Source organism: Salmo salar, chromosome 11 (genome assembly GCF_965601325.2).
Source record: "Salmo salar chromosome 11, fSalSal1, whole genome shotgun sequence".
NCBI lineage: Eukaryota > Metazoa > Chordata > Actinopteri > Salmoniformes > Salmonidae > Salmo > Salmo salar.
The window spans coordinates 4,439,885-4,465,333 of NC_138301.1; the positions used below are offsets into that span (position 1 = coordinate 4,439,885).

The 25,449-nt window shown below is 42.1% G+C and overlaps 1 protein-coding gene across 2 annotated transcripts in view; it reads left to right on the top strand.

Moving 5' to 3' along the window:
- kif6 (kinesin family member 6) overlaps nucleotides 1-25,449 on the top strand; it is a 288,300-nt gene that overhangs the window by 157,646 nt on the left and 105,205 nt on the right. For both annotated transcript variants that reach the window (XM_082957633.1, XM_082957634.1), the window contains one exon: nucleotides 5,350-5,541. In XM_082957633.1, the coding sequence (XP_082813759.1) occupies nucleotides 5,350-5,541 (192 nt within the window). The remainder of the gene's footprint in view (nucleotides 1-5,349; nucleotides 5,542-25,449) is intronic.

Sequence of the window (25,449 nt, forward strand, 5' to 3'; positions counted from 1 at the left end):
GGTTATATACTCTATCGGCAGGATAGAACAGCAGCCTCTGGTAAGACAAGTGGTGGCGCATTATGTATATTTGTAAACAACAGCTGGTGCGCGATATCTAAGGAAATCTCAAGGTTTTGCTTGCCTGAGGTAGAGCTGTATACCACACTATCTACCTAGGGAGTTTTCATCTGTATTTGTCGTAGCTGTCTACATACCACCACAGACGATGCTGGCCCTAAGACCGCACTCAATGAGCTGTATACCGCCATAAGCAAACAGGAAAACGCTCCTAGTGGCCGGGGACTTTAATGCAGGGAAACTTAAATCAGTTTAACTTAATTTCTATCAGCATGTTAAATGTGCAACTAGAGGGAAAAAGGGAGGGAAAAATCGGAAAATAATTCTATCCTCCTGATTACTGCTTACAAGCTACAATTAAAACAAGAAGCACCAGTAACTGGGTCAATAAAAAAGTGGTCGAATTAAGCAGATGCTTAACTACAGGACTGTTTTGCTAGCGCAGACTGGAATATGTTCCGGGATTCTTCCGATGGCATTGTGGAGTACACCACATCAGTCACTGGCTTCATCAATAGGTGCATCGATGATGTCGTCCCCACAGTGACTGTACATACATACCCCAACCACAAGCCATGGATTACAGGCAACATCCGCACTGAGCTAAGGGGTAGAGCTGCCGCTTTCAAGGAGCAGGACTCTAACCCGGACGCTTATAAGAAATCCCACTATGCCCTCCGACGAACCATCAAACAGGCAAAGGGTCGTTGATAAGTCATTGTCTCAACGCAGCTGTATAATGCTGTGAAAGGATCCAGAAACCCAAATGATTTGGGTGGATCCCATCCTCCTTTATAAAACTTGTTTTGTTTCTAAAAGGTATCGAAATTGTCAACAAAAGTTGCACCCATTGAGCTGCAATAATCATGTAGCCAGTTGCGAAGATAAATAATCCTGCTAAAGCGTTCAATGCCACGATTCAGAGAGGGCACAGAGCCAGATATGATGGGTCTTTTAGTAGTGTCTAGCAGAGAGTCAATCAGTTTTTAAAAATCCAGTTTCAATTGTTCAGAGCTGCCCTTCTTAATGTCATTAAAACCCACATGGACTATGATAAAATCGATGTCCATGTCCTGGTTTAGTACATTCGGGAGCAGCTTAGTAATGTCATTTACTCAAACTCCAGGATAGGACATTGTTTTTGCACCAGGAACAGTCACATTTATTACCATGGAGCTGCCCAAAATCACACCTGGCGAGAAGGCTGCTCACGTGGCTGCTGATTTCTTCCAAGAAAGAGACAATAATTTGTGAATACTTAAAAATAATCCTCCACCGCATGTTTACATTATCGGCGAGATCTCAAGGACTCCCTCAACCGCCCTACTAATTGTGTAATATTTACTTGCACATCAAGGTGGTGATTCCCTGCCTTCTCAGTAATACCCCCCATCGTATTGGCAGGGCTGTGAGTGGCACAGTCCAGTCAGTCTACTCTGTTTCTGTTAACTCCAAAGTGCGTTCCCTCAGGCTTGGAGCTCATAGGATATAGTGTACTGCGCTCTCGAAGATTTGTATGCACTTTGCTTTAAAGTGAAATGTGATTTTTTTTTAAGGGGTTAGTAAAATGGGTTCTGACTTTCCCTGAGAATGTCTAAGAGAGTTTTTTCCAATAATAGAATTTGTTGTGGAACCGGTCAAGCGAGTGTAAGCATACTACATCAGAGACCATATAAATAAAGGAGACTGAAATGGGTTTCACTTAGAGCGGTGTTTTTTAATCCTGGTCCTGGGGACCCAAAGTGGTGCACATTTGAGTTTTTTGCTTAGCACTACACACCTGATTCCACTAACCAAAGGTTTGATGATGAGTTGATTAGTGGAATCAGGTTTGTAGTGCTAGGGTTTCTGAGCCCTTTCCTACTTACTGTTGACTTGCAAGGGTGGCTTAGTCCGGCAAAGCTTGTCTTGTCCCCTCCTGGTGACCTTGAAAATTAACCATACTGACCCTATCCACAGAAGCCACTTGTGAAAAGTGGATTTTGGCTCAGAACTTTTTGATGTGTATTTGCTTTGCCCGGCAGCGTGTCCTGGAAGTTGGGGATTCATTGGTTTTAACAGGTTTTTAATCAAATCCAAAAAAATTGGTCACATAATTAAAGAGCAGCAGTAAAATAACAGTAGTGAGGCTATATACAGGGGGTACTGGTACCAAACCTCTGGTACAGCATTTGAGTGAACTCGTAATGCAGCTTTCCTTTATCTTCAATTGATTATATCGGGGACTATGTTGTTAGCAATGATTTAGGTGTGTTGATGTGAAATTCTGTTTGACCATTACCAGGCCACTATGTGTAGTTGAGTTACGTTCAGGTCCATGGGAGTTATGACACTGTTTTGGTTCCATTTCATTCATTTTACACTGTTGTTCCCGATTACATCTACATAACAGCTAAATGAGTAGTACTTTGCAGACGCCCTAAATACGGGGCCATTTATCATCCTGACATAAACCTGGACATTTAGATAACTTGTTTGATTGAGAGATGTAAATCGTCTATCTATGTAGACTAACCTAATGTTGGTAGGTGTGAAAACAAGATGTTTGAAAATCTGATGAGGCAAAACAAGAACGGGCTCAGGGAACCAAATAATGTGGTGACTGTAAATTACTGGATGTCATCAAAGCATCAACAACACGGTACTCTTTTGTGAAACCACAGGCAGTTTTTGAAAATAAGCTATTTTCCTTGTGTACTTGACTATAGGCCTTTGATTAAATATTGAATGTATATTTTGATGGAATGCAACCTGGTGCTTGTGTCGTAAAAATAAAGGACAGCGCCTAAATCTTGGAAGATCTTTTTATTTTTTGCTTTAGTCTTGAGTTATTTGAGCAGTCAGCACTTTATTGGTAAAAAAAAAGTGTACTTGACAGTCTGTATTTTATGGATTTACCTTCCCTGGCCCTGTTTCCTTTCTTCTTGGCAGTGCAGGGAACAGATGTGTATTCCCGTTGTGCAGTAAGCATGTCAGCATATGGACAACCTTTTCATTTGGCAAATCATGGGCTTGGACTTTTCTTTTCAAGGACAGCCATTAAAAATAAAAATGAATGTATTGTTCATTTTGCATCTGTATGCCTGTATATGCATAAACTACATATAGACTGTCAGCTTACTGTAAGTGCAAGGTTCTCCAAAACATTTGATTGATCCCAATGGATTGGGTTTGAAGTAGATGGGACAGAGGGAAACCATTACAGTAAATTGAACTAATGGGTTGAATAAGTTTGTGCTGTTCTGTTGCCAGGTGGAACATGTCATGGGATTGGAAGTGTGAACAGGATTGGAGTGTTTTCGTCTTTCACTCCCCACTCTTTTGCACTCACTCACTCTGTCATACACACACACACAAATGTGCACACACACACACACATTTTTACGCAAACATGCGCACACACAAATGCACGCATGCACAAATGTGCATGCACTCCAGACATACTCTCATCAGGAGAAGATGCTCTGGAATCTTGACACGCTCTCTCCAGCCTTCACAGCTCCTATTCTCTCCGGTAATTCATACCAGACAAGGGCTGCATCCCAAATTTACATTTAGATTTGAGTAATTTAGCAGATGCTCTTATCCAGAGCAACTTACAGTTAATGCATTCATCTTAAGATAGCTTGTTGAGACAACCACATATCACAGTCGTTGTGATATTTTTCTCAATAAAGAAGTTATCAGCAAAGTCAGTGCTAGTGTAACAGTATAGCTTCCGTCCCTCTCCTCGCCCCTACCTGGGCTCGAACCAGGGACCCTCTGCACACATCGACAACAGCCACCCTCGAAGCATCGTTACCCATCGCTCCACAAAAGCCGCAGCCCTTGCAGAGCAAGGGGAACAACTACTTCAAGGTATCAGAGTGAGTGACGTCACCGTTTGAAATGCTATTAGCGTGCACCCCGCTAACTAGCTAGCCATTTCACATTGGTTACACTAGTAGGAAAAGACAAGTGCAAGTTAAAACATTTTATGGGGCGGCATAAGACTGAGATGTCTTATTTAAGATACTCTTTGATGAGGTAGATTTTCAGATGTTCCCAAATGGCAACCTAATCTTTTGGATAATATGGCACCCTATTCCCAGGACATCTCACTGAGCCGGTCAGAGAATGCATGTGTCAGCCTGGCCCATATTAAAGACTACAGCGTGCTCGTGCCATTTCCTCCATGTCAAAGGAAACCATTGTTATTGCCCCTGTTGTCTTGAAGTATGTGTTGTAAGGGGAGCCGCATATCATCTTTATCTTCATGTGATGTCCCTCACAGTGCAAGGCAGACCAGGGATATTCTTCAAAATAAGTTTTGTCCTTTTCGTGGAAACTTAATTTAGTTTTTCTGTGATATATTGACAGATGGAAATTCCCTTTCTCTAAGACAGAATGACCTTTACCATTTGTGTTGAAATTGGAGTATCTATTTTTTATATTTTTTTCACCTTTATTTAACCAGGTAGGCAAGTTGAGATAAGGGGGGACTTTACCTAGCAGGGTCTTGTTGATGACCTGGAGCCAGTGGGTTTGGCAACGAGTATGAAGCGAGGGCCAGCCAACGAGAGCATACAGGTCGCAGTGGTGGGTAGTATATGGGGCTTTGGTGACAAAATGGATGGCACTGTGATAGACTGCATCCAGTTTTTTGAGTAGGGGTGCCAATAGGCTATTTTGTAAATGACATCGCCGAAGTCAAGGATCGGTAGGATGGTCAGTTTTACGAGGGTATGTTTGGCAGCATGAGTGAAGGATGCTTTGTTGCGAAATAGGAAGCCAATTCCAGATTTAACTTTGGATTGGAGATGTTTGATGTGAGTCTGGAAGGAGAGATTACAGTCTAACCAGACACCTAGGTATTTGTAGTTGTCCACATATTCTATTTTGTCCCATTCCTTACCTCCAAATGCCATCTAGGCCTACATCTTGAAGTTTAAACCTGACTGTTATCTCTACCTCAAACCAGACTGATGAGATATTTTGTTACACATTTGTGAGGATAGACATTTCCTCTCATGGCTCAGACACACTGCGGCGATGAATTGATAAAACCAGCTGGTAGCCATCCTATTGCTTGCAGTGTGTTATAGGAACCACCTGCTGGATGTCAACAAATGTGAAAATTAACTGAAAGTGACAGACAATCCTGGTCAAAGGCACTCAGCCCGTTGCTCTGGTGTGTTTCCTCTCTTACTTGCTATGTATGGTACCCACCACCCGGCTAACTCAGTTACCCATCAACCATTTCTTTCCAAAGAGGATGTCTATACATTTTCTTTAACCTAAGCATCACAGATATCCTGGTGAGCATTCTGAAGAAGGAGAAGAGGAGATCCAAGGACGCTGCTGCTCAACTGGCTAACATCTCCAATGGCTGTCCCTTGGACCCCCAGAGTCCTTTGAGGTTATACACAGCGTCACTGGCAGGAGACACAGAGGCAGTTGAGAATGACCATGGAGTGCCACCCACTCTTTATGGGGAAAGAGGTATGCTGATTCACTGTCACCATCGGGTCAGGATGCAAATCCAGAAGTATGATAATTCATTTAAAAGATATGATTTTAATACTAATCTATACCTTAACCATGCCTTATGACTGACCTTACATGATGTTTAAATTTGTTTTTATAAATCCTAGTATAGCCAATTTGTACTTTGCAAGTTGGCCATGTAGTGGGAATGCTTACTCACATTCTAGCAGAGACTCATGCTTACATGGTGTTTTTAACATGCTTTTATCACAGGCACATTTGTGCAGAGAAACGAAACAGTTGTACGATTTTAGTTGTGCATTAGTTTTAAGTTTGATTAGTCATATTTATGGGATAGGCATGGTATACATCGAAAGGCTTACTTGCAGGTTCCTTCTCGACAATGCAACAACAATAAGAAAAGATAAGAATACCAACATGATGTAAATGACGGTAGAATAGAATAAACATTTTAGCATAAGTATAATACAGGAAGGCAGAATTTATAGTCCAATATTTCCATATGTATATGGGAAGGGGTTGGGGTATGTGTATAAATTGAGCAGTATAATAGCAGTCTGGTAGCAGCAGTTGTGATGTGTGTGTGTAGCACTGAGTGTACAAAACATTAAGAACATAACATAAACATGACATGGACTGACCAGGTGAATCCAGGTGAAAACTATGATCCCTTATTGATTTCACTTGTTAAATTAACTTCAATAAGTGTAGATGAAGGGAAGGAGCCAGTTAAAACATTCATCTTAAGCCTTGAGACAATTGAAACATGGATTGTGTATGTGTGCCATTCAGAGGGTGAATGGGCAAGATAAAATATTTAAATGCCTTTGAAAGAGGTATGGTAGTAGGTGCCAGGCACACCAGTTTGTATCAAGAACATCAACGCTGCTGGGTTTTTCACATACAACAGTTGCCTGTGTGTATCAAGAAGGACATTCAGGACAATTTGACACAACTGTAGGAAGCATTGGAGTTAACATGGTCCAGCATCCCTGTGGAATGCTTTCGACACATTGTAGAGTCCATGCCCTGACAAATTGAGGTTCTTTTGAGGGCAAAAGGTGAAGGTGTTCCTAATGTTTGGTACACTCAGTGTGTGTGTGTGTGTGTGTGTGTGTGTGTGTGTGTGTGTGTGTGTGTGTGTGTGTGTGTGTGTGTGTGTGTGTGTGTGTGTGTGTGTGTGTGTGTGTGTGTGTGTGTGTGTGTGTGTGTGTGTGTGAGAGAGTGTGTGTGCATGAGTGTGTGTGCATGAGTGAGTACATATGTGTGATGAATCAGAGCAGGTGGTCAGTCCAGTTCAGCAGTCTGATGGCTTGTAGATATAAATGGTCTCTGAGCCTGTTGGTATCAGACCTCATGCTCCGATACCGTCTGCGCGATGGTAAGGGAGTGAACAATTCGTGGCTGGAGTGTGTGATGCTGCGTGCCTTCCTCAGGCCCCATTTCGAGTTGATGTCCTGGATGGGTGAGAGCACGGTCCCAGTGATGTACTGGGCCGTCTTTACCACCCGCTGGAGTGCCTTGCGGTCATGGACGGAGCAATTCTCGTACCAGGCTGTGAAGCAACCGGTCAGGAAACTCTCGATGGTGCGGCGGTAGTATTTGGAGAGGACACGTGGGCGGCATGATACATTTATTTTGCCGCCTTAGGAAGTAGAGATGCTTGACAAGAGTGGTGGTGTTGTTGGTCCATGACAAGTCCTTGGTGATGTGGACGCAGATGAACTTAAAACTCAATGACTCTCTACTGCAGTCCCGTTGATGTGTTCCTGAAGTCAACAATAAACTCCTTTTTGTTTTGCTGACGTTGAGTTAGAAGCTGAGGCTGGTGTCGGGCTTGGAGGGAACAATAATATTGAATGCTGAACCTGTAGTCAATGAACAGCGTTCTCACATAGGTGTTCCTCTTGTCCAGATGTGTTACGCCCGTGTGAACAGAAATGGAAATGGCATCTTCCGTGGATCTGTTGGAGCGGTAGGTAAATTGGAGTGGTTCCAGTTTGCCTGGCATGTTGGCCTTGATGTGGGCCATGACCAGCCTCTCAAAGCACTTCATGATGACCAAGGTGAGTGCAACAGGCAATAGTCATTTGGGCATGTCACCTTGTTTTTCTTGGGCACTGGGATGATGTTGGTCTCCTTAAAGCAGACTGCAGCCTGGGACAGGGACAAGTTGAAGATGTCCGAGAAGACGTCCGCCAGATGGTCAGCACACACTCTGAGGACGCAGCCAGGGATGCCATCTGGGCCAACTTGCTTTGTGACTATTCACTCTTTTGAGAGTTTTCCTCACGTCAGCCTTGGAGAACGAAAGCACCCAGTCATCCAGAGCAGTGATAGTCTTCCTGGATGGCTCAGTATTGTTTGCCTCAAAGCGAACATAGAATGTGTTAAGGTCATCTGATAGGGAGGCTTCAGTGGGTACCGCACAGCTGGATTTGCCTTTATAGTCTGTAATAGTCTGTGGTCCTTGCCGAATGTGACGCGAGTCTGAGTTGTCGATCATCAATTCAAGTTTGAGTCTGTATTGTCTTTTTGCGTCCCTAATGGATTTGTGGAGCTCGTACCTGCTTGACTAGTATTCCTTGTGCGCCACCGAGTCATGGGGGTTCGTTTTGCCGACATTGAATGCTGCAGTACTGGCTCTCAGCAGTACACACAATACCCTATAATGATGAAGCAAAAACAGGTTTTTAGACATTTCTTTACATGTATAACAAAAAAAACCTGAAATATCACATTTACATAAGCATTCAGATCCTTTACTCAGTACTTTGTTCAAGCACCTTTGATGCTACAAGCTTGGCACACCTGTATTGGGGAGTTTCTCCCATTCTTCTCTGCAGACCCTCCAAATCTCTGTCAGGTTGGATGGGGAGCGTCACTGCACAGCCATCTTTAGGTCTCTCCAGAGATGTTAGATGGGGCTTAAGTCCGGGCTCTGGCTGGGCCACTTAAGTGACATTCAGAGACTTGTCCCAAAGCCACTCTTGCATTGTCTTGGTTGTGTGCTTAGGGTCGTTGTCCTGTTGGAAGGTGAACCTTCAACCCAGTCTGAGGTCATGAGTGCTCTGGAGTAGGTTTTCATCAAGGATCTCTCTGTACTTTGCTTCGTTCATCTTTCCCTCAATCCTGACTAGTCTCCCAGTCTCTGGTGCTGAAAAACATCCCAACAGCATGATTCTGCCACCACCATGCTTCACCGTAGGGATGGTGCCAGGTTTCCTCCAGATGTGACGCTTGGAATTCAGGCAAAGAGTTCAGTCTTGGTTTCGTCAGACCAGAGAATCTTGTTTCTCATGGTCTGAGAGTCCTTTAGCTGCTTTTTGGCAAGCTCCAAGTGGGCCTTTTACTGAGGAGTGGCTTCTGCCTGGCCACTGTACCATAAAAGCCTGATTGGTGGAGTGCTGCTGAGATGGATGTCCTTCTGGAAGGTTCTCCCATCTCCACAAAGGAACTCTGAAACTCAGTCATAGTGACCATCGGGTTCTTGGTCTCCTCCCTAGCCAAGGCCCTTCTCCCCCGATTGCCCAGTTTGGCCGGGCGGCCAGCTCTTGTAAGAGTGTTGGTGGTTCCAAACTTCTTCCATTTAAGAATGATGGAGGCCACTGTGTTCTTGGGGGACCTTCAATGTTCAACATTTTTTGGCAGCCTTCCCCAGATCTGTGCCTCGACACAATCCTGTCTCAGAGCTCTACGGACGATTCCTTTGACCTCATGGCTTGGTTTTTGCTCCAACATGCACTGTCAACTGTGGGACATAACATAGAGACAGGTGTGTGTCTTTCCAAATCATGTCCAATCAATTGAATTTACCACATGTGGACTCTAATCAAGTTGTAGAAACAAGGAGGATCAATCGAAACAGGATGCACCTGAGCTCAATTTTGAGTCTCATAGCAAAGGGTTTGAATACTTATGTAAATAAGGTGTATGTTTTTATATTTTTATATATTTGCTAAAATTTCTAAAAACCTGTTTACGCTTTTTCATTATGGGATATTGTGTGTAGATTGATGAACATTTTATTTATTATTTATTTAATCATTTTTAGAATACAGCTGTAACGTAACAAAATGTGGAAAATGTCAAGGGGTCTGAATACTTTCCGAATACATTGTATATTCTGCAATATTGATGGATGAGTCCTGAGTGGATGAATGTTTGAACATATATTCCATTCAGTATTCTCAAAACAATCCTGCAGCATTGAGTCTGCCTTTTCTGTCCAGCGCCTCACTATTCTCTGTGTCGGTGGCTCCCTCTTGAGCTGCTGCTTGTAGGCGGGGAGTAGGAACAGAGAAACATGATCTGATTGGCCGAAGTGGGTGCGGGGGATGGCTTAGTACGCGTCATGGATGTTTGTGTATACATGTTCAAGCATGCTGGATCATCTGATGGGTCAGGATACATGTTGGTGATATAATGTGTTTTAGACAGGCTTGGTTAATGTCACACAGCATGTCCCTCTGGGTTCACAAAGTTCAATTTCCAGAGATTGGACATTAGCCATCAGAATACAAGGAAGAGGTGGCCGTGTTTACCCGTCTTTTCAGCCTAGCTTGGAGTCCTCCTTTCCTTCCTCTTCTTCGTTGCCGGCGTTGCCTTATGTCATCTCGTCCAGGAGCAACAGTTTAGCCCACTGTGCTGGGAACAAAGGAGTGAATGTAGTAGAGAGATAAGTATGTAGCTTCCGATTCATGATCCAGAAGTGTTTGTCGGTTGTAGGAAATTATTGTTCAAACATTCAGCAAAGTAATAATTAACAAAAAAATTGCCATAAAAAATCTAACATGCTGACCACACTGCCCGCGTCGCGTGCGCGAGCATTGCAAAATAAATGTACACATACATGTTATTCAATCATTGCATTCACACGGTTCGGGCACGTCAACGATCGTCTGCGTAGCCAGGCGCTAAAGTAGAACTTGGATCTATTTGTGATGCTTGACGTGCTGCAAATCCTGAGGTTTACACTCCAGTCCAGTTGGTGGTGGTAATGCACCTTAAAGTTGGTTGCCAACCGCCATATAAAGTCTAAAAAAGAAGAAGCCTGAAGGAGGAGAGATTACTAGAAACACACTTGGTTTACCCTTTTATCTGTGGATTAATTGTCGGAGTAGAGGACCTTGTGCATTTCAGGTAAAATAACGCATTGTTTACATTCCAGGACAAATTAGCTAGCAACAGCAAGCTGTCTAGCTAAATTGCCATACATGTTTAATGCTTTTCGACCTGTCCCCAAAATAATATAGTTGTTTCAGAGTTCGTTCAACCTGCGTGTCCTCATTGCATCTGGTTATGGGTGGACAAAATCAACATGCGCGTGATGGCGCACACGGACACACGTGCGCCCGGTGTAGTCAGCATGTAAGTCAAGCAGGAAACAGTAAGACACATGCCCTCCTCATCACCACCATCTTAATTTTATGGGAAGAATGCTGCTGTATGTTATGAGGACTATCAAAGGAATTCCTCACCAAGTGGTATTAGTTAAAGCTCTGCATGCCCCTATCACACTTAGATTTTTTGCTAGTGGTAGATAAAGTCTAGCTGAAGTTAGTAGTGGCTGTTTATAGCAAACCAAAATATGGATTGCAGTTTCTCCTGGTCCATAGACTACTTTCAGGGTGATACTGAACTCTCCCTTTAATTTCTTTCCTATTTCTTAAAAATTGTGGCACTTGAGGGAGCCTGGCTCAGCGGTAGTGCTTCAGTCCTACAAGCACACATTGCCAAGAACAGCATGGGATCGAATCCTGCCCCATCCACCACTTTCCTCCTATTATCCCCTCTATATCTGTAACCCACTATACTTTCCATCTAAGTAACTGAAAAAAATATGCAAGGACGGAGCTCCGTAAAAAAACAAGAAGACTATTGTAAATCATAAAAGTTGCCCATTGAGCAACCTATTAGTGTTCACCTCAAGAGGTTTTAAATGTTAAAGGTATCCAGTCAGATTAAAGATATTTGAGGGCTTTTCACACTTCTGAGCTGAACTGAGCCGATCTAAACCAAGCTGTACTGAGCTGCCCTAGTTACGAATCCACCGTTGTTTTTGGAACTGTGCTGAAAAGATCAATGTGAAAAGAAAATATCAGAGCCGGCACAGTTTGGTTCAGGTCAGCACAGTAGTGCCAATTTCTCCTTACCATATCTCTGCAAGTATAAACGGGGCACATGCTGACCCGTAACAGGACTCAGATGCATGATGTCGCTATATACAACTCACTGTCTAGCCTGCCAGCTAGCCTAGTGGCTAAGCCCACTGATTTCTGCATGATAAAGGAGGCTCTTGTGATCATAATGAACCATTGAAGCAAATATAACACATCACAGTTCCATGGACGTGAACTCTATTAAACGGGATACTCTGTATATTAAACGGGGGACAGGAAATTAATAGGACATAAATGTGGTCACGCTGATTGTCTGTGTGCCTGTCGAGGTTGTCTTTGGAGAGACTTTAAATGCATAACAAATCCTCAACTTCAGGATTTACTGTATGGCGAACAGTCAACCACTCAACGTCCCACCGCTGCACTATATTTAAATAGTGTCATCAGACGGATCACATTCATGCATGAGGAGTTTCCTCTTTGGAATTAGCATGCTTGGTAAAATGTTTATTGTGGCTGCGAAACTTCGGACAGCTAATTATCCCCCTAGTTTAATGCTTATTAAAGACCTGATGAGTTCAGAACCCATAATAGTTTGAATGACATTAAAAAGAGGCCAAAAGCACTTATATTACAAATGCCTAAGGTACAATTCAAACAAACTTGGTATATGGGAAAATTATTTTTGTCTGCACTGTGCAATTTGAATTAGACAATATCATAACAGGTATTGGTAAGTCTTCCCTGTAAACAGTGTAATCCATTATTACAATGCTAGATTTCGATTCCAGTTTTTCCCTTAGCCATGGAATTATATTCACAGTGTCTCTTTTTCAAATGAAACTTAATCTCTACATATATTCACCTTATAAATAAACATATTTCATTTGGTTAAAACCTTTAGGGGCACTCACTGAGGCCTACGCTTTGACCTTTCGGCAATTTCACTTAACTAAGCAGAAGCCTGTTTTGCTAAGGTCCAGTAACCTGCCGATCGTTCCCCCTGGTGGTTTTTGATTTACAGTGTCAACACAGTCCAATTTCTCTGCCAAGACCGACTGATGGGGCTGCCCACCGTTTCCCTGCAGTTTCGACGTGCACCATAACAGCTCGAGGTTCAGATAGAGATTTTTATGGGGGTTGGAGCGCGGGGTCCTATTCCCTGTATAGTGCGCTACTTTTGAACAGAGGTCAAAGGTAGTGCACTATATAGGGAATAGGGTGGCATTTGGAATTCACACCCATAATAGGTAGCACAGACCCAGTAATGATCTTGCTTTCGTTGGACTGCAGCACTGCCTATAGATGGGTTAGCTAATACCGGGGGAATTAAAACGGGATGGTTGCCGAAAGTTGAGCTATTGAGCTTCTCCTTAGGAGAGCTCCCTCCTCGCTGGTGGCAGCAGGTTTGTTTGGCTTTGCCTGTTTAATTTAACTTTAGCGGTGACTTTAGTGTGATGATAAAACTGAGCCCCGATAATAACTGTGATCATAGCCCTGGGTGCGGGATGCGAGCCAGCAACTCATCAAACTGACTCAGAGCTCCTGTCTCCACAAACCGCAGCGCTGTCTCATTGGGCTCCTCATCACCATTTTTGAGTAATGATGCTTGGTAATAGGACCATTGAGGGTAATTGCAAACAGGGTTCTTGAAAGAAGAGCCTATTAAAAAACAAACACATCTTGTTAGGGAGAGAATCAATCACTCATTGAGGAGCGATCAGTGTTTATGAAGTGGTTGATAAGCGATGTGCGTGTCACGCTGAGCTCTCAGAACAGCATGCTCTCTAACTCGTATTACCTCGGAGTTGACTGGTAGAGCTCAAGGCAGACCTCTTTGTCCCCGCTCCTCTGCCCTTTTGACCCCGTTATTGGCTTTCTCCATTGCTATGAGATACGATGACCCCCATTTATATTTAATTGACCTGTCACATAGACACTTGCCTGACTCTCAAACCGCATGTGCAACTGCTTCGAGAACCACATTCTCCCAAAAAGTTCAGCTGAACTGTCTTTTGGTTTGGGGGAGGAAGAGAGAGAGGAGTGGAGGTTGAAGAGTATTTGATACAGCTGTCCACTTATGGTGGGGCTATCTGCTCAAGTATTTACATTTTTGTCCATGTAGGAAGATTTAGATGGAGGCCTCAGACCATAAAATCAACTGAAAAGGTTTGTATCCATCAGTGGATCGCCAAATGTAGCCTAGGGCTGTGGCGGTCACAATATTTTGTCAGCCTTGATTGTCAATTAAATGACTGTCGGTCTCACAGTAATTGACCATTAATTAAAATAAATACATTTAGCAACTCCTGGCTTCCACATTTCCTACAAGCCACTGATGCAGACTTTTGGAAAAACTACATTTAAAAAAAATCTAATAAATCCATGTATTATAGCCTTCACCATCATAATACATCCAATATTTATTTTAGACCGGTCTAAAGACGCATGATTTGAAGAAAATGTTTCAGAAGAACAGAATAGCATACTCTGAATTGTCCTTATGTTAGGTCCTGATCTGGCTATGCCAAATGTGACTCACCACCTGGATTCGGTCTTATGTAGCAAAATTTGAAATTGTTTTTTTACATTGTATAAAGGTAGAGTCTCAGAGCTACAAAATGGTATATCATACACTGCATTTGAGGAACAATGGGAAAGTAATTTGGCTTTGAAAGTTGATCAACTTGTAAACTCACTTTTGAAAAATGGCCTTTGAATGTTTTTTTTTTCTAGTGAAAAGCTCCTCTATGTCTACACCCATTCAGCATCGTCCACACCCTCTTAAGCTTTAGCCCCACCCATCTCGTTTCGCTCTCGGAGCGCACACTTGACGCTCTGGCCGAGGATTTGTTGACCTCTGGATAACATGAAAACAGCCTAAGCAGCTCTGCTGGCAACAATTTCATTGCCCTTTTTTGCAGAGGTTTACTGACACCGGCCATATTCAACGGGTGTTGTACACACGCCACGTAACGTTAGCTAACGTTAGCTAGTTAAACAACAATGACCAGTTCCAACAGTGCCACAGTGCTGAGAGCTAACCAACCAGGTGAAATTTTACCTAGCAACATTAGGCTCTAACTAGAAAAGCAAACGGCTCTGGGAAACGAATAATAACGTCAGCTAGGGAGCCAGCCAGCTAACGTTAGCTAGCTAGCAAACAGCAAACTTCAGCTTAAGACATATAGCTAGCTAGCTAAACAATGAACCTAACTAGGTAAACAACGTTTAAGATCACACACGTCATGTAATGTTAGCTAACTAGCCAGCCAGCTAACATTAGCTAGTTAAACAGCAATCAGCTAAGTGCCAACAATGCCATAGTGCTGGGAGCTAACCAACCAGGTTCAATGCTAGTTAGCTAACATTAGGTTTAGGAAGTGCCCTAAAAATTGTCAGACTCCAGCCACCCTAGTCAGACTGTTCTCTCTGCTACCGCATGGCAAGCAGTACCCGAGCGAAAAGTCTACGTCCAAGAGGCTCCTAAACAGCTTCTTCCCCATAACTCTACATACATGTACATATTACTTCATTACCTCGACTAACCGGTGCCCCCGCACATTGACTCTGTACCGGTACCCCCTGTATATAGCCTCACTACTGTTATTTTACTTCTGCTCTTTAATTATTTGTTACTTTTATTTCTTATTCTTATTTGTTATTTTATTTTTAAACTGCATTGTTGGTTAAGGGCTTGTAAGTAAGCATTTCACTGTAAGGTCTACACCTGTTGTATTCGGCGCATGTGACAAATAACATTTGATTTGATTTGAACTAGAAAAGCAAACAGCTCTGGGAAATGAATAATCACGTCAGCTAGGGAGCCAGCCAGCTAACATTAGCTAGCTATCTAACAGTACACTTTAGCTTGAAACGAAACCACTTTCTGTCAAAATTATAAATGTGTAATATCTGAAAATGTAGCTGCCTAAAGCTAGAATATCTTACCTGTATACATCATCATGCATGATGGATGCATCTCCCTGTCAGGAATGCCATACCACGGTTGCCCTTAGTTTGAAGATGTAATCCAGAGACAGATGTTTTCTCCATCTCTTTAGCTATCATACTCTATTTCCACTGATTTCAAAACTTGATCCTCCAGAAAGTGGAGAGCAACCCTGATGCAGCTCCACTACACAATACATTTTTTTTAAATCCGCATTTGTCAGGATTACTAACACAGACTGACGAGCTCAAATAGACAGAAGCCCTCTATATGGCAGACCAATCCGAACTCCTCCCTCGGTATGTCCAGCCCACTCATTATCTCAGCCAATCATGGCTAGTGGGAAGGTTGCTGGCTTTTTCTGTGGCTTATCCAACAAGGCTCATAATTTAACAATTGTATTCGTATTTACAGATGGCATACACGTTTATTATTAAGGCACATGAAAGTTCACATGTTCGAGAAGGCATTTCTGCCAAAAAACACATTTTGATAAAAACCTTCTGTACGTTCAAATGGCTCTCCTGTGAAGTCGAGACTTGCGACATATGGTTAGTTTCCTGAATCGAGTCACAAATGGCTGTGGCTACACTAGTTCACTTAGCAGACAAGATTTTCTTAGATTTCTTTGGCATTATTGTATAGTATGAAGAATACAATTGAAGCTGAATAAAATCGAAAGGATATATTCTCCAAACTTTTTGAAGGAGTGCACACATGCGGCTGTTCTGTGTTGAGTGGTTATCAAATAAATAAGTACTCCTATATGCTTAATTTAGAGTTATTAATGTAACTTTAGTTGTTCTACAAACGTTAGGTTATACGTTTCGAGTTTTAATACATTGTAAGGCTACATGATGCAACACTAATGATGATTTGAAAAAAGTCACTTAAAAAGGTATGAGCTCTGCTTTGTTTTCTTTGCGCAGGCTGTACACACTTCATCAGTCTCTCATTCAGAATTTAGCAAGCACTTGATATTCCCTTAAATTTCAGGGCGGCATCCTCTTTGTGTGACCATAATGCACCCTAAAAAAATCCATGCCTTTTGCTGCGTTGTGCACCGAAGCACCTCTCACTCACATGGCTCTCCATCATGTAAGTGTATCTTTCTCACAGGCTACAAGTGAAGACAGACACATCGGGGACGCAACTCCACGCGTCATTATCCAATTCCGAGGTGCATATTGAAGATATTGGATGATCTGTCCACATTTACTTTTCATCAGCCAACAAGATAAGTAGGACTAACAAACACGAAAAGCGCTAGCCTATGTCAATCTACTGTCCTCCGCAGTACAAAAGTTGACCTATTCTAATCTGTGGGAGAAATACATATTCCAAACATTGTCTGGGACTATTAATTAATACAACCACTAGCATAAAAAAACTGATAAGAACGTTTAGCTTTAAATGTTGATAAACTATTAGGCTATTTCTTCACATAGCGGAAAAACACCATTGTCAAAAGTGACCGTAAATGTGATTAAATGTTCCTCCTCTTTTTAGTAGAGGCCATCACTCTGTTTTCTCACACAGTTGCATAGCCTATAGAAATGTTGTGCAACGTGAGTCCATGAGCTCTCATAAAGTATTTGATTAGATTTTCGATTACATTTGCATTGATGTCAAAGTGATTAGAGGGACAATAGAGTGCTGAGTACCAGGCAGTTAGCAAGTTTGGTAGGCTACTAATGGCCATCAGCAGCATCAAAGCTTGGAGAAGCCTTATTACCGTGACTGAACGTTCACGTGGAATTTGAATCACACAGTGAGCTGATCAATCCCTAAAGAAAGACGGTGATGGGGGTAGTTGAGCCCCATGCACATTAAAAAGCTTTTAAAGGCAGTTAAAAGGTCCTAAAAAAGCAGCAGCTCGCATTCACTCCACCAACATGCATGTTACACCTGTATATAAACTGTTGCTCATCACTTACATAAGAAGCAATCACAATTAATTAAGTGCTAAACCTTCACTGATAAAGGCCAAAAGTAATTAAACGGTTGGATTAAATTAATTATACAATTGAGCAATTGAGCAATTAGCTCCACACCAGTCAGTATCTGGTGTGGCCACCAGCTGCATTAAGTACTGCAGTGCATCTCCTCCTCATGGACTGCACCAGATTTGCCAGTTCTCGCTGTGAGATGTTACCCCACTCATCCACCAAGGCACCTGCAAGTTCCCGGACATTCCTGGGGGGAATGGCCCTAGCCCTCACCCTCCGATCCAACAGGTCCCAGACGTGCTCAATGGGATTGAGATCCGGGCTCTTCGCTGACCATGGCAGAACACTGACATTCCTGTCTTGCAGGAAATCACGCACAGAATGAGCAGCATGGCTGATGGCATTGTCATGCTGGAGGGTCATGTCAGGATGAGCCTGCAGGAAGGGTACCACATGAGGGAGGAGGATGTCTTCCCTGTAATGCACAGTGTTGAGATTGCCTGCAATGACAACAAGCTCAGTCCGATGATGCTGTGACACACCGCCCCAGACCATGAAGAGCACTTTTTGCCAGTCCTGTCTCCAGCAACAATGAGTTTATGCCCATAGGCAACGTTGTTGCCGGTGATGTCTGGTGAGGATCTGCCTTACAACAGGCCTCTCTCAGCCTATTGCAGACAGTCTGAGCACTGATGGAGGGATTGTGCGTTCCTGGTGTAACTCGGGCAGTTGTTGTTGCCATCCTGTACCTGTCCCGCAGGTGTGATGCTCGGATGTACCGATCCTGTGCAGGTGTTGTTACACGTGGTCTGCCACTGCGAGGACGATCAGCTGTCCGTCCTGTCTCCCTGTAGCGCTGTTTTAGGCGTCTCACAGTACGGACATTGCAATTTATTGCCCTGGCCACATCTGCAGTCCTCATGCCTCCTTGCAGCATGACTAAGGCAAGTTCACGCAGATGAGCAGGGACCCTGGGCATCTTTCTTTTGGTGTTTTTCAGAGTCAGTAGAAAGGCCTTTTTAGTGTCCTAAGTTTTCATAACTGTGACCTTAATTGCCTACCGTCTGTAAGCTGTTAGTGTCTTAGTGTCCACAGGTGCATGTTCATTAATTGTTTATGGTTCATTGAACAAACATGGGATACAGTGTTTAAACCCTTTACAATGTAGATCTGTGAAGTTATTTGGATTTTTACGAATTGTCTTTGAAAGACAGGTCCCTGGAAAAGGGAACATTTTTTGCTGAGTTTATGCGAACAAACATACTGTTTTCTTCTAGAATCGTCATGGTCTGTTCCTCTCGTACATTGATTTATATCTGTAGACAAGTCAACGTGTTTTGAAATGTATTCCAAAGGTGTTACAGGTTCTGAAAACAGAGGCACTACACCACAAAGCTATATCACATTCTAGCTGACATTTTTCAGAAACACCTTTAGTGGCCAGTTTGATAATACTTAATCACATCGCGTACAGATGTATATTAAGTCATTTAGAAAATAAGTTAATGGTTTCCTAAGAACAACTCTTATTTCCGCTCCCTTACTTTTTTCAATATGAAAATACACAGAGCTGGTAAAACTATTTATGTGAAATTAATTCTGATCAATTCTAAATAAATTATGTAAAATTACCACAAAAATTCCATGATAAAATAATAGAATGACAAACCAAACAAATATGTGTAGCAGCCTAGAGGTAGGTAAATGGTGGTTTCTTTCCTGGGTTCTCTGACGGTGGCGAGAATAATGAAGAATTGCAGGTTACGTGTGTGCACTGCAAGTCCCGTCGGAGGCTTGACCACTTCGGCCAATCAAAACATCTAATTAATTGTGTCTGCCTTGACGTTCATAAAATTCCACGGACCCCCTCTTGTGCAGTGGAACAAAGAATGATTATATGACCACTTGCACTTGGTTATGGCGACACTGTTCTGCCGAGGACACACAAACCATAGTGGACACCGCAAAGCCCAAAGAGCCTGACCCTCTCTTGCTATTGGTTGAGACGCAGGGTCCGTTCTAGCTTGGTATGTAAGGGTGGGCAATTGGAAATGTAAATTGGGCCAAGTTGGAGGTAATAATGCATTTAGGTTATAGTTTATTGAGATGCATGAATACACTACACCAAAAGCTTGATTTATAGCTGTTTTAAAACAAATTTCCCTCAATTCTACATAGTAATGATTTATGTTTACTACTTGGTAAATTGATTTGATAGTATGTTTAATCTATGCAAATACATTTTATGATTTCATAGTTCACCTCTCTGTTTTCTTTTATTCTGTGATAGGGTATTTTGTGACCATATATTAAGGTTAATCAAATACAGCGTAGTGTAAGCTACACAATACATTGACATGCATACTCGCAACTAAAACTTTCCTCACAAACAGTGCAATGATATTAAGCTATATTTATTTGTATTTACGGAAGGCTATATAGCCTACAAATGGCTATACCACATAGTCGTAAGTCTATTAAGCTGTACTGCAAATTATTGTTGTTTGTTCCTGTCACGGCTGTCGTAGGAATGAGCGGACCAAAGTGCAGCGTGTGTGTCGTTCCCCATTTTTATTTATACTGTGAAACTATGCAACTGCTGCTCCAGTTTCAACTGTTCTGCCTGCGGCTATGGAACCCTGACCTGTTCACCGGACGTGCTTGTTGCACCCTCGACAACTACTATGATTATTATTATTTGACCATGCTGGTCATTTATGAACATTTTAACATCTTGACCATGTTCTGTTATAATATCCACCCTGCACAGCCAGAAGAGGACTGGCCACCCCTCATAGCCTGGTTCCTCTCTAGGTTTCTTCCTAGGTTTTTGGCCTTTCTAGGGAGTTTTTTCCTAGGGAGTTTTTCCTAGCCACCGTGCTTCTTTCACATGCATTGCTTGCTGTTTGGGGTTTTAGGCTGGGTTTCTGTACAGCACTTTGAGATATCAGCTGATGTACGAAGGACTATATAAATACATTTGATTTGAATATATAAATTCACTGAAATGAAAAAAAACAAAAAGAAACCGTGACGCAGAGATGAACACATACACAACTTAAAATGAATCACCCACAAAACCCAGGTGGAAAAACCCCTACTTAAGTATGATCTCCAATTAGAGACAACAAGGACCAGCTGCCTCTAATTGGAGATCATCCCAAACAAAACCCCAACATAGAAATACAAAACTAGAACCTAAACATAGAAATAGAAAACATAGAAGAAAATTTAAAAAAAACTGTCACGCCCTGACCTACTCTACCATAGAAAATAACATATTTCTATGGTCAGGATGTGACAGTTCCAGAACTGGCCGAATGGCAGAGCTATCTTTCAGCTATCCTTCAGCACCACAAGTTGGTTCAACTTCTTTAGCATCATTGTGCCAACCTGGCTCTGTCCTTTCAGCATCACGAAGACTACTCCAATCGTTTAAAATAACACTCATCAAGATCTGTTGCCTATGGCTAATAGTCCTACTCGTCACTTATAATAATAATAATAATAATAATAATAACAAATAGAAGATGATCACTTCTCACAATGGTGCTTGTTTAGTAAAGTTAGATCAAAGCTGAATTCAGATTCAGAAAACTTTAATGTCCTCAGAGCCAATTAATTTTGCAGCAGTCATAAAACATATAAAACCAATGTCACACAAGATCACATAACGTTTAATTAGCGTTTTTCATAACGGAACCGAATAGCATAGTAGGCCTATAATGTTACTGTTACACCAAAAACACCTAATTTCTACTGAGATTTTGGGATGGATACCTGAAGCTGAATAGTCACAATTTGTGTTTCTCATGCACCAAAACTCATCAGAGCACGCCACTAAGCAGGATATATGCTTTGGCTAATAGTTTAACAACACCTCCTTTAATTTGCCCATGAAACAGTAATTCAAGAAGATCTACATGCATATTCCCATGAAACTGATTGAGATCAATCAAATGATTGGCATACAGATGCAGTTTGGACGTTTCAGCGGTAAACCGTGAAGTATTATCATTCACGATTGACAGTGATGATGGCATATTTTGAAATGAAGTATGGCTGACTTGGTCTTTGAGGCTAATAAAAATATAAAATGTTCTTGAGACATGTGTGGGCATAGGCAGGCGTTGCAATTGGCAGATGCATTTTCTATTCTATAATGATAGGCTACATCTGTCGGCACAAACTTTGATTGAGGAAATGACATAATTTTAAAAAATGCACACCCAAAAAATAATAACTACACCACTGAAAAGTACTGTATAAGGACAACGATGTCCTCTTACTTTGGACCTTCCCTGGACCAGCTGCCTCTAATTGTGTATTTTTAACATAAATATGCTGACACATGGATGTTCTGTGCAAAATAAGCGTGCTCATATTTACAATGCCTGTTGTGAACTATCTGCAGTGTTTGTTGTTTTAAAGGCACTAAACCACATGCGAAAATGAAATGCATACACAACAAAATTGGAATCAGATTTTTCTCTTTAATGAAATAAATCATAGTTCAGCATGTGAAGACATGGCCACAGCTCTCCTCCCACAAGTTGTAAGAGAGCAACAAAACCCAGTGTCCATCTGCAAATAGTTCCTGTCTTCAAAATGCTTCTAAAATGCCAAGATACCATGCGTAACTGTCACCATTCAGCTGTGAAGGTCCTGACCCTCTTTCATGATGCTCTACCAGCAGTTTCTGTTACGTTTTCCATTTCATGAAAAGCTTGTCCGCGTATAGCTGCAACAGACAAAAGACCCAACCATGATAATAGCAACGTGCATGCCCCGTCCACCTGAGGATCTGTATTTTTCAGCCACCTATTTCCTTTGTTTGAGGAGTGAAAAATCCACTTGTCACTTAAATCTTGCTGGATTGATTGGTTTCATTTTACTCCTACCACTCTTTCATACTCTTTCATACTCTTGCTTGTGATTGTCATTTTTTCCTGTTAACGATATGATCGTGGAAATGTTTATAATGACCTGTCAAACACACCCCGGTAATGGCTGAAATAGGCTCAATGGAATGCATTGTCTTTCCGTTGCATCTATAAGAACTCTAAAGCTGGGTTGGGAATTTAACACATCTTCTGGACACTTACTGGAGTGGTGTAAAGCTTTCCGCCATTGGACAATGAAACAGTGTAAACACGTTGCAGTCCGACAGACAAATCTGGGTTTGGCGGATGCCAGGAGAACGCTACCTGCCCCAATGCATCATGCAAACTGTAAAGTTTGGTGGAGGAAGAATAATGGTCTGGGGCTGTTTTTCATGGTTCGGGCTAGGCCCCTTAGTTCCAATGAAGGGAAATCTTAACACTACAGCATACAATGACATTCAAAACGATTCTGTGTTTCCAACTTTGTAGCAACAGTTTGCTACAGTTTGCCCCTGTGCACAAAGCGAGGTCCATACAGAAATGGTTTGTTGAGATCGATGTGGAAGAACTTGACTGGTCTGCACAGAGCCCTGACCTCAACCCCATTGAACAACTTTGGGATGAATTGGAACGCCGACTGCGAGCCAGGCCTCAGTACCTGACCTCACTAATGCTCTTATGGCTGAATGAAAGCAAATCCCAGCAGCAATGTGCCAACATCTAGTGGAAAGCCTTACAGAAGGGTGGAGGCTGTTATAGCAGCAAAGGGGGACCAACTCCATATTAATGCCCATGAATTTGGAATGAGATGATTGATGAGCAGGTGTCCATCATGTAGTTTATATATACAGTTGAAGTCGAAAGATTACATACAATTAGGTTGGAGTCATTAAAACTCATTTTTCAACCAGTCCACAAATTTCTTGTTAACAAAATATAGTTTTGGCAAGTCGGTTAGGACATCTACTTTGTGCATGACACAAGTCATTATTCCAAGAATTGTTTACAGACATATAATTTCACCTATAATTCACTCTATCACAATTCCAGTGGGTCAGAAGATTACATACTCTAAGTTGACTGTGCCTTTAAACGGCTTGGAAAATTCTAGAAAATGAGGCTAATTGACATAATTTAAGTCAATTGGAGGTGTACCTGTGGATGTATTTCAAGGCCTCCCTTCAAACTCAGTGCCTCTTTGCTTGACATCATGGGAAAATCTAAAGAAATCAGCCAAGACCTCAGAAAAAGAATTGTAGACCTCCACAAGTCTGGTTCATCCTTGGGAGCAATTTCCAAACACCTTAAGGTACCACGTTCATCTGTACAAACAATAGTACGCAAGTATAAACACCATGGGACCACGCAGCCGTCATACCACTCAGGAAGGAGATGCGTTCTGTCTCCTAGAGTTGAACGTACTTTGGTGCAAAAAGTGCAAATCAATCCCAGAACAACAGCAAAGGACCTTGTGAAGATGCTGGAGGAAACAGGTACAAAAGTATCTATATCCACAGTAAAACGAGTCCTATATCGACATAACCTGAAAAGCCTCTCAGCAAGGAAGAAGCCACTGCTCAAAACCGCCATAAAAAGCCAGGCTACGGTTTGCAAATGCACATGGGGTCAAAGATTGTACTTTTTGGAGAAATGTCCTCTGGTCTGATGAAACAAAAATAGACCTGTTTGGCCATAATGACCATCGTTATGTTTGGAGGAGAAAGGGGGAGGCTTGCAAGTCGAAGAACACCATCCCAACCGTGAAGCACGGGGGTGGCAGCATCATGTTGTGGGGGTGCTTTGCTGCAGGAGGGACTGTTGCACTTCACAAAATAGATGGCATCATGAGGGAGGAGAATTATGTGGACATATTGAAGCAACATCTCAAGACATCAGTTAGGAAGCTAATGCTTGGTCGCAAATGGGTCTTCCAAATGGACAATGACCCCAAGCATACTTCCAAAGTTGTAGCAAAATGGCTTAAAGACAACAACGTCAAGGTATTGGAGTGGCCATCACAAAGCCCTGACTTCAATCCTATAGAAAATGTGTGGGCAGAACTGAAAAAGTGTGTGCGAGCAAGGAGGCCTACAAACCTGACTCAGTTACACCAGCTCTGTCAGAAGGAATGGGCCAACATTCACCCAACTTATTGTGGGAAGCTTGTGGAAGGCTACCCAAAATGTTTGACCCAAGTTAAACAATTTAAAGGCAATGCTACCAAATACTAATTGAGTGTATGTAAACTTCTGACCCACTGGGAATGTGATGAAAGAAATAAAAGCTGAAATAAATAATTCTCTCTTCTATTATTCTGACATTTCTCATTCTTAAAATAAAGTGGTGATCCTAAATGACCTAAGACAGGGGACTTTTACTTGGATTAAATGTCAGGAATTGTGAAAAACTGAGTTTAAATGTATTGGGCTAAAGTATATGTAATCTTCCGACTTCAACTGTATGTTTGTAGATCTTGTCACGTCCTGACCAGTAGAGGGTGTAGTTGGGTCAGGACGTGGCAAAAGGGAGTGTGTGTTTTTTATTGTTTCATTGATTTTGGCCGTGTGACTTCCAATCAAGCACAGCTGTAGAGGGTTGTGGTTGATTGGGAGTCACACATAAGGAGCATGTTTTTCCTTTGGGTTTTGTGGGTAATTGTTTCTTGTTTAGTGTGTTTGCACCTGACAGGACTGTTGGCTGTCAGTTTCCTGGTTTTGTTTGTTATAGTGTTCTTTCTAATTAAATTGAAAGATGAATACTAACTCCGCTGCATTTTGGTCCATTCCTGAAGACAGCCCTTACAGATCTGGAAATTTTACAACAAAAAAGCCAGGAAAAGTTTGCTTGGAGGATGATTTGGAGGATGATTTGACTTGGGCGGATCACTTAGGTGTATTCTAGAGCAAAGCGTGTTGATTTTTAATCAAAGGGTGTTCTGCTATTGACACACTTCTTGAATTATGCATCAGAACGTGAGAACAATAGTAATTAATGAG